At 41.2% G+C, this 10579-nt stretch overlaps 1 protein-coding gene across 2 annotated transcripts in view; it reads left to right on the top strand.

The window, feature by feature from the left end:
* The first annotated feature begins 7489 nt into the window (after nucleotides 1–7489).
* dachc (dachshund c) overlaps nucleotides 7490–10579 on the top strand; it is a 26425-nt gene continuing 23335 nt past the window's right edge. The window contains exon 1 of one of the 2 annotated variants that reach the window (XM_020639159.3): nucleotides 7490–8285. In XM_020639159.3, coding sequence (XP_020494815.1) covers nucleotides 7702–8285 — 584 coding nt within the window. In that variant the 5' untranslated portion in view covers nucleotides 7490–7701. The remainder of the gene's footprint in view (nucleotides 8286–10579) is intronic. The other variant, XM_020639157.3, reaches the window with a different exon arrangement.

The raw sequence follows: 10579 nt of genomic DNA, 5'->3' as shown, positions 1-10579 counted from the left end.
ACAGTTCAGGTGTGTGCACTGGATATTACCAAATTAATTAGAGTGGACTGATTAGAATATCCTGAAGTAAAAGAAGAGATGGTCTGTTGATGTTTGCGTAAAAATATGGTCTTATGAAAACAACTAGAGCCTTATGTGAGTTTATTCAAAAGTGGAAGATCTCATTGTGCTCTGTTATGTTTAGTTACTAATTACCATTAGCCATAAACAGGGAGGTCTAATGGTCTCCCAGAAGAGGCAAGGCTTTGTTTGTTATGTCCATTTTAGGTTGTATTGCTCATTATATGATGATTTCACAGCTGGAACTTTAAGTAAAAGACCTTTATGTCTGAAGAGTTCCTTCAGATGGACTTTTTTTTTTCTAGGGCTTGAGACAGAAAAAAGCGCTTGACACTTGAGTTCTGTATCCCAGAAGTTTGATTCTTGTATAAAATGTTTCATATAATTCAAAGAACTTTTGGTTTCTTATCAAACTTGATGGACTGGAAACAGGCATGTTCATCACCTGCTACAGTTCAGATGTACTTCTGTATTTAATTGTTATCTACACCACTGTATGCCAGAGGTGAATATCGTGTTGTTACAACTACCACGTCGTAATGCTGCTCACACATTTATACATAAACGATGATAATAGAGTAATGTGTAATCATAACATAGTCATAAGGATACATTTAATTCACACTTTCAGGAAAAATGTTCTGTCAGTACTACTTTACTCTCAGTTAAGGTATACTTTGTATTTTGGGGGTTGTACAGAGGCCACTGTGGGCTCAAGCAAAATAATGGTGCTTTAAATTTCCTTAAAATTGGGACCACAAGCTGACAGCGTCTTGTTCAAGGTCTAACAGCTCCCTCACTTAGGATTTATTTGTGGAAACTGCTTGTTTGGAATCATCCAATACAACGGCAATTTTGCCTACAGGACAAACATTTTTGTTTATCCTTTTTACAAAAAGTCACATTTACTGACTGTCAGTAGCAAACAATATTTCTATATTGCACAACCATTGTAACATTTGAAAGATATTTTACTACCATCATTGATTTATTTGACCATTTTCAAAGGACCACTTGGTTCCATGTTTCATGTGACAAATTGAAAACATTTTAAATATTACTTTTGGGCTTTTTGACCTTACTGAGATTGGATAATGAAGCTCTCTGGGTGCTTTTTTAGAACACTAGTAGACTAAAGACCCACCTCTTTAACCTGGCTTTTAACGGTGTTTTTACATTTGGTTTGATTTTAATTGATTAATTCCTACATATTTCATCATTATCTCCTGTAGTCAGGTTTTTCTTTTCGTTTTAATTATTTGAATATACCTTCTTTCCTGTTTTAGTCTTTTAGGATTATATTTATTGTTGTCAATTTCTGTTTTTATTTCCTGTCTGTCTATTCTTTAATGTATGAAAAGTGCTTTATACATAAAGTGGAGTTGGACAATGGATAGAGTAGGAAATCGGGGGAGAGAGTGGGGAATGACATGCGAGACAGGAGCTGCGGGTCGGACTTGAACCCTGGCCGCCTGCTGGACCAGCCAGCGTGACCAAACCTCTAGGTCATCTGCGCCGCGGAAACTAAGGGTTGATTTGTTAACCAATGACAATTTTGAACTTGTTTAAACGTTTTAAAATAACAATTGAATAAAGGTCTGCCTAAATTAGAATAAGCACCAGCTAATGGACATTTAAGATAATTATCTTAAGGAAAGTTTCAGTTTTAAAGAGCAAGATTGTGTTATTACCTCCTTTAATAGTTACACACTACAGCTTTCTGTTGACTCTTACACAAAAAAGATTGAGTTCTTCTAACTTCTGCTAGTGATTGAGACATTTTGGCTCTCATCCCCGAGTAACACGCAGCTTCACTTACTGTATTTGCCCTAAGAAGAGTTCTGTGACCTTGTTAGATCTCCCTCCACTACACCACCCTTGATTAAATACAGGCCTCACACTTTTACACTGTCAGATTATACTATTTAGATCCCAATTAAATTCACAGCTAGGAAATTGGATCATAAACTCTTTAAAGGATCGTTAACAATCATTAGACAGGATAATGGCGTGGCAATCAAAATATGTTAGGAAAGAAAAAAGAACTTCCAAAGTCTTTTAGTGACTTTGTTGTTTTTGGACATTTTCCAAGCTGATTAATGTAGAATTGATTGATTTACAGTCGTAATTAGCTGTCTTCTGCATAGATGCATAATAATTGTATATCTCCTTGCTTGTTTTTAAAGTATTAATTGGTTTCATTAACAAAATCAGTTAATTGAATAACAATTAACAAAGTTGGTGATGGCATCGATGCAGCGCGTGCAAACTCCCTTGTGTTTTCCCTTTGATGATAATGAAACCACCTTTTTATCAGATTGGAATTTTGTGTGTTGGACTATGTAATGACTAATATGATGTTGGGCCTATTAGTTTACTCGAGTGGCTCACTGAGGCGTTAAGCTGTTGTTGAGCACTTTGTGTTTAACAGGTAGGCACCATATGTTGCCTTAATCAGACATTGGAATCACATTTGGTTGTTAAATTTTCTTCTAATAAAAGCAGGTAGTAAAACAACTTGAGCTAATTCAATTCCAGGCCAGTTTGGGTGAAGGGAACAGCTGTTCATGTTTGTTGAATTGTTTGAACGTTCCCTCTCTCTTGTTTCCTCTTCTTCTTCTTCTTTTTTTTTAAGGGGTCTCACTCCAACAGCCTGTTTGTTCGTCAACTTTTCTTGTAGAAAATAGAGACGGAGGGTGGACGAGCTGTCCACTCTGCTTAAAAGAAGACAATACCAGGCATATTGTAGTGACAGCTTGCATTGTGTGTGCGTTTGTGTGTGTGTATGGAAGAGGCAAGAGAGAGAGCAGGAGTGTGTTTATGATAGAAAAACAGGAAAAAATAGGGAGTGTGTGAGTGTGTGTGAGTGTGCATGTGTGTTACAGTGACAGCTTGTATTCTCCGTGATTAATGATGTGCTGTGTGACTTGATAAGTGCTTCGGAGGACCAACGCTTGTTTCAATTAGACCTTGTGAAGGTCGCGACGCCGCGCCGGCCTCTCATTATCATATCCATAATCAATCCACATTATCATAGGAGAATGTGAAATGGATGTGTGATATCTTGGTCATACACACACACACACACACACACACACACACAGACTCCTAATCACATACCAAAACACAATGACGTACTCCCTCACTCACAAGAGCACACACACACACATGCACCCTTCACTCCAAGTTGATTTGAATCATAACAGTGGCTGTCGGAAAGGATTGTCTGTTCAGATTAAGAGTGTGTTTCAGAGGAATTAAGCATCGCTGATGGTGGTGGCATTTCAGAACCCCTCCGCAGACACAAATGCCAAAACATCATCCTGTCACCCCCTCTTCATCTGCCACACAGCCACATATACCAACAGATACACTAAACACACACACACACACACACACACACACACACACTTAACCAGGACCCCAGGGCATTTTTAATAGAGGCGAAGTGATTCGTATGTTTTTACTCCTCTAATGAGAACAGATTGAGTGGTATTTACACTTCATCGGCTGATCCAACCACCTACACATTTGCCTCATGCTTCTGCTGCTCACTGGCCAAAACAGACATGTGGAAAGGAGCAGAGCTTGGCTTTCTAACAGCGACACAACATGAACACTTCTTCGTCTCCTTGGCTTGAAATGGCATTATAGTGAGAAAAATATAAACTGTTATAAGAGGAATTCTGCAGCCACATTTAGTGTCTACTAGGATGAAGTGTATTTGTTTTAAAACTGGGGGGGGGACGTCTAAAACAGAAATCATAGTACATTTCTTCTCAAAACAAACGCATTTCAAAACCATGAATGAAGAATAAAAGCAAGAAAAAAAGGAAGAAGTTGGAGGAGAAAAGGTTCACACAGTACTGCAGCAATTACAGGAATCAAAGTTGGCATAAAATATTAATTAACTTAGTGAGTAGAGTTATATTCATAGAAGAGAGAATCATCCCAGGTGGTCAAGATAGATTGGTTTGCAAAGTGTGAGGATGAAAAACTTGAAGTACTTAAAAGAACAGGCCCATGCCAGCGAAATAGCATTGCACTCTACATGATCAGTTTTACAAATACCTGTTAAATTAAAAATAAATGAGCTGAAGATATTATCTTTTTCAATTCTAGGCAATCTTCTTTCTTGCCAAAAACCTGACAGTGATTTTTCCCACAATGCAACTCATTCCTTTATAATTTTGTCCATGTTTTGGATGTTAAGGCAAGGTCACAATTGGGCGGGTGCAGGACTGTCTGTTGAGGTGAAATTCACATGTTGCCAAAAATTAACCATGGAAATCAATTTGCTGGTTTGTTGTCTGGTAGTTGGGTCTTTGAATTTGTAGCCTAATTTCTACAACTTTGCACTTCCAACTTTGTCAAATTTCAATACTGCACAAATACGCAAAATTGGGGGGAAAGATTGATTCACCCCTTCGCTTGCTCAGAATGAAAGCAAACTTGTGTGACTGTGCTCCTTGTGCTAGTCGCTGCTAGCGTAGCCTGACTTTGCTAACCTTAAGCAGAAATGAATGGCTTGCTTCAGAGGTCCTGATTATTTTCAACCCTGTAAGTATTTCTCCAACCAGTCCCTCCGCTCACACTCTGACATGGGGTGCCTTTTTATTTGACATCACACCCCAAACTGAGTGAAGTATCATCTTGTTCAGGTGTAGATATGAGTCAGTGTAGCAGAGAGCTTTGGGATGGACTCCTCTTCAGGTTTGAGAAAGGTGCCCATATATAACTCAACACCACTATTTTTTTTCACCTGCTGTTTTCAGACCAAACAAGCACTGACTCCAGTAATGTCACTTAAGGCACTTAATAGGGTTACGCACAGCTCCCTCTAGAGTTGTGAAAGGCTGTTTTCTTTTCATATTTGCAGTAGCCTATATTTGCACAGGTGTATGCTACAAAAGGGGCATGCATGGACAGGTACCTCTAGATATTTAGAATATGAGGGAACCCACCTCCCCCCTAAAAAAACCCAACAACAACAACATTTTAGGACTTCTAATCTGATAGGAAAATTCGACCAGATTGCATGCATGTTGAATCAGACCCTTTGTGCACCTGAGTTATCCTCAAGACCTGCAAACAGACTTTGATGTATAAAATCAGAGAAGTTCCCCCTTTGAACCATTAACGTGTGACTTTATTTCTGTCTTTTGTGCTGTATGGTACACTGTGTTTTTATACTTCAGTAACTAGAGGGATTTTGCATTAAGTATCGGGTCATTGTTTCATTTCATGGGAGTTTAAGCACAATAGCTGCTGTAGGAATTAAACCTGTGACCTTCCTGTTGTGAGACAAAGTCACTTCCCAACAGGGCATCCTGCAACCCGTTGCTAACAGGGTTCTCTTAACACTGTGGCTGCTTACCAGACCATGCATGGATGAAAAATTAAATAAAACCTTGCATCTAAGGTCATGACAGAATTTCTAAACCTGGCGCATTCTTCATTTGAGTTGTGCATGGCGCCTTCTGTAAGCTGAGTTCATGGTATGTCAGTAAATATGAAAAAGACGGCGCAAAAAGCTTAAGAAGTTGCAAAGCAGCGGCCTGGAAGGTTAAAATTGAACGTTTCACCACTTATTAAACACATAAAGGTGGAAAATGACTATATAAATCAGTTCTGTTTAACACTGATGGCTTTATCGGTGTATTTTTCTACAGATGGAGAAAGAGAGTCGTGACATTTCTTTTTGGCAGGGAAAAGGCCATACTCAGCAGGAGTTATCAAAGGCAAAAAGTAAAAAGTTCGAGTTAGCTATCTCTCTCTCTCTCCCCTCTCTCTCTCCCCCTGGAGATACTCATGTTAAGCATAATTAAGCAGATTTGATTAGCATCAAGCCTGGCTTCCTCTCTTGACTTTTAATGAATGTAAATCTACCATCTACATCCTAAAGATTAATTTCTGCCAATTAAAAAACACAAGAGGGCTTATTGGAGAGAGGGGGGGCTGCGACGAAAAGAGTGTTAAAGTCCTTTGAGTTGGAGTACAGTCGTAGTTTTATCCTCTTCCCCCTTGTCTTATGGTGAGATGGTCTCTGGAGATCTGTGTCTCTCTCTCTCCCTCACGACCAAGATCATTATCAGCACAATGTTCCGTGAAAGCCACTTTGAAAGGACTGCGAGCTCCATATGTAAATGATGGGAGGATGTGTGTGTGCGTGTGTGAATGTGTGTGTGTGTGTGTGTGTGTGTGTGTGTGGACTGGATGAGGAAGCAGTACAGGGAACAGGTAAAAGGGTCGATTTGTCAAACCAAGGTTATTGGCCCCCCTTTACAGTTGAGCCTTTGTTCACTCCCTAATCTTCCTGGTTTAGGATCCTTTGCATTCAAAATCAGATTGAGATTTTTGTCAATTTAAGATGGTATAGAGTAAGAATGACATCAAAATCATTTTGTATATTGTAATCCAATTGGATTAAAGTGCAGTAAAACAGAGAAGAGGGAACTTTTGGGGAGGTTAATCCAGCTGTGACAAAATTAGATCAAAAAGTAGAAGCACCAGAAATTTGGCAGGTACTTTTGCCTTATTTCACAGACCCCCTTTTTCCAATCTTTAAGCCTTTGATTCAATTTATCTATTTTTTTTAACCCTTTTTTTAAATTTAAAAAGGCCTTCCTAAATTGTATATAAAATTATTTTTACAAAACACATTGCCAATATTTTTAAGGGATTTTTCTGCTGATTTTGATACGCAGACTTTGTTAAAGATGCTTCTCCAGTATGCGTTTTTTTTTTTTTTTTAATTCTCCCAAACTCAAATTTAACAAACTCTAAATATTAGCTTAAGTGATATTTCTAAGCCACCACATTTGGCCTGGTTGCTGGAGAGATGTCAGGCCACTTCCTGTAGTACTGCCGAGGTGCGCTTGAGCAAGGCACTGAACCCCCAACAGCTCTGGGGCTCTCCCTGTGTAGCAGCCCCACTGTGACATCTCTCCATCAATGCATGGTCCATGGTTTGTGCATGTGTGATATTTTGGGCAAAATGTGTGAAAGAAGCACGTCTCTTGATAACCAGAATTTCCCTCAGGGATCAATAAAGTATGTAAAATAAAAAAAAACAAGTTTAAAGAATGTTTACAAGACAAATAACTCCTGCAATCTCATCACAACATTTTTCTGAAGGATAATACAATTATAAAAGTATTAGTCCCAAATGATGTTGTGGGCAGATTACAGACAAATTGAGTGCCACAGACTCACTAAGCCCCATCAGCAGCATTAATATGAAAGTGTCTTTTCTTTAGGCGTTCATAAATAGGCTTATCCAAAGTTTATGTAGGCTAATCTTTGCTCTCTCCCCCCTGCTCTCTCTCTCTCTCCCCGTCTATGAGAACATGTCTCTCACTCTCGAAGAATAAGCCCAGGCTCCTCCTCTTTATGATAATGTGACAGTAGCATCTCCAGCTCGGAGACAAGCCTCCTCTCATTCTGACTCAACTATGTGATCTGTTTGTCTACACACAGACCCTGTCTTCTGTCCTCTCCTCTTTCATCCCCCTCTCCTCCTCTGCACACTTAATGCGCAGTTCCTTCTCTCAAGTCCAACCAGCCTACATTTGTTTGGTGAAGTCACTTTCTGAAACAGTTGACTTTGAAGTGAACTTTTTCTTGGTCTAATTCCGGGACATGACTACCATGGCAACTCCGGCTGCTCCGACTCTGCTCCCCGCGGCTCCGCTCGGTCACCATCCGGCTCCGAGCTCCGTCTCTCCGGCCACCAACTCTCCGCCACCTGCCGCCACCTCCGCCGCTTCCTCCCCGGCTCCTCCGCTGACTCACCAGGCGCTGCTTAACCAGTTCCGGGCGGACCTCTTACTCTCGAACGGGACCCAATTAAAGCCCGGAGGAGCTCCGCTGTCCAGCACCGCTAAGCCCGTGTACGCCACGCCGTCGCCCGTGGAGAGCACGCCGCAGAACAACGAGTGTAAACTGGTGGAGGTGAAAGGTGCCAAGCTGGCCTCATTTACGGTGAAAGACACGGAGCTCATCTGCCTGCCACAGGCTTTCGACGTGTTCCTCAAGCATCTGGTCGGCGGACTCCACACCGTCTACACCAAGCTGAAGCGGCTGGACATTGCCCCAGTGGTGTGCAACGTGGAGCAGGTCCGGGTGCTGCGGGGGCTCGGGGCCATCCAGCCCGGTGTGAACCGGTGCAAACTCATCTCCAGGCAGGACTTCGAGACGCTCTACAGCGACTGCACAAACGCAAGGTGAGTCAGGTGTGGGTGTTAGGGAAGCCGGCTCGAGGTTTACATTGTGACCTGGTAAATATCGCGACAAAATAGGGTAACCCTGCCTAGTTTGAGGGGTCGGGTGCAGCAGGTGGGATCAGAGTAGACACGTCCAACTTTACAGTCGACTTTCTGCCTTATTACACTCTGAAGGCCAGTGCAAAACTTCCAGGATACTAAATGTAATTTTCCAGAATATAATCATTCAAATATAAAGTTTGCACTAGCTCATGTGCGCTTATAAACTCCTCCAAATTAAAAGTCATTACAGCCAGTAGCCTACTTAACAAATTGGTGAAAAGATTATTCCTAAATCAATTAAACTTTAAACATGATTGTGTTTTGGCTGTCTACCATATACAGATGGCTAACTGGACATCCAGTGAACCCCCTTTTTATTTACCACATTAGTGCGTCAAGCCCTGTCTGTCACTAATTAGCATTTTTAACTGATGATTATAAACATGATGGTGATGATGGCCATAATGAATTTGAGTAATCTCAATGAAAACAAAACTCTCTTAAAAGTTTGTCATGTTATCATAGGCTATAATCTCCCCCCCCCCCTCTCTCTCTCTCTGACATGCACTGTGGAGGGACACACACACACATACACACATTGAATCTGACACTGTCATTCTGAGAAATTGATTCTTCACAGAAATTAATTAATTTTCATTTGGCCCCAAGCGGCAGCTTAAATCAGGACAAGCTCACTCACTCACTCACTGATCCTTTTGCTCACTCTCTCTCTCTCTCTCTCTCTCTGCCTCTCTCTTCTTCCTTAATAACTCGCTGTCTTATCATATCAACACTCTTTAGCCCTAAGCATCAGAACAGAGGAGATGATTAAATGAATTCTCGGCATTTATGATGCGATTATGTAAATGAGCTGTTTTGCAGAACTCCGGTGGTGACCAACTACATGGGTCATCAGTCCAGTGCACCGCAGAGATGTTTGGATGAAGGGGCTAAATTGGCAGGGATTCGTGGTTTCCTGGTGCCTCAGTCTGCTGGTGTGCACACCACATGCTCGCAACAGCATGGGTTTGAATCCAGAGGAGTTAGGATTAGCATTAGTTTAGGGATTTTTTAAAATTGTTTGATGGTTAATCCCTGCTCCTTGGATAATGATCCAATTTACACCTGTCATTTAAAACAGATAGATGATGCTCCAAGATGTGTACAGATTGTTATGTCTAAATTCCTTTTAAAGTTTCCTGGCTCTATTTCTGTCCTTCAACTCATTTTGATTTTAAAACCAGGTGTTAGCTTTTGATACAAGTTACAACTTGCTGAGCAAAACCCCAAAACATTCTGAAAAGAAACACACTATTGTGAGCTTCCAGCTCCATCTGCGTGGATTAACACCTGTGCTTCTGCATTTGAGGCCCTCCAGCAAAGACCACATCCAGATGCATCTTCTGGCAGCTTTGGGATTTCTTCTGTGTCAAGTGTTAATGGGAACGTTGTTCTCCAAATACACAGCTTCCACCGTCTCTAATTATCAACATAACACTCAAACAGCCTTTAGTTAATGAGATCTGAAAACATCACTCGTCTGAAATCTTCAAACGACTTCCGTGATTCTTTGTCTGAAGGCTTCAAATGTGCTGTGGTTGCCATAAGTATTCCCCCCCCCCCGCCCTCTTCCTCACATTAGAAGTTCCTAAGTAATCCCTTGTGTGGATGAGCAACAAACAGTAGCAGGTAAAGACGCAGAGCTCAACATGGTTCTTGTTAAATCAGGAAGGCTGTGCTGGGCAGACTAAAAGTTCTCAAGAACATCTCCAAGAATATGATGTTACGCCTCTGTGACAGCGTCGGGCCTCAGTGAGGGGGTTTTGTTACTGATTAAGACAGCCATCACTTATTATTTTCCAGTCCAGCAAAGTCTGACAGGCTGGGGGAGAAATAACAGGCTGGTCTGATAGCCTAACATGTTCGACATAATGCATTACATGGACTCCTTGGGCTGTTTGCTCATTCATGTGTTTCTTTTAAAGAATAAAGCAGAGGTTAAGAAGATGTCCTCTGTTTATTATTGCCTTTCCTTCGCTTATTTGTCTCACTCTTTAACACCTGTTGTGCGCACACACACACACACACACACACACAAACACACACTTTAACCACTGACTCATCAAGCCATGAAGAAGGGCCTACTTCACCCTCCGTCAAAGCCCAGGTATAATTCATGCATAGGTGGCACACAATCGCAGACTCCCTGTGTCACCTCCCAACACACAGACACACTCACACACATAAACTCC

Source organism: Labrus bergylta, chromosome 10, assembly GCF_963930695.1.
Source record: "Labrus bergylta chromosome 10, fLabBer1.1, whole genome shotgun sequence".
Classification (NCBI taxonomy): domain Eukaryota; kingdom Metazoa; phylum Chordata; class Actinopteri; order Labriformes; family Labridae; genus Labrus; species Labrus bergylta.
This window is presented reverse-complemented; position numbering and strand designations above follow the sequence as displayed.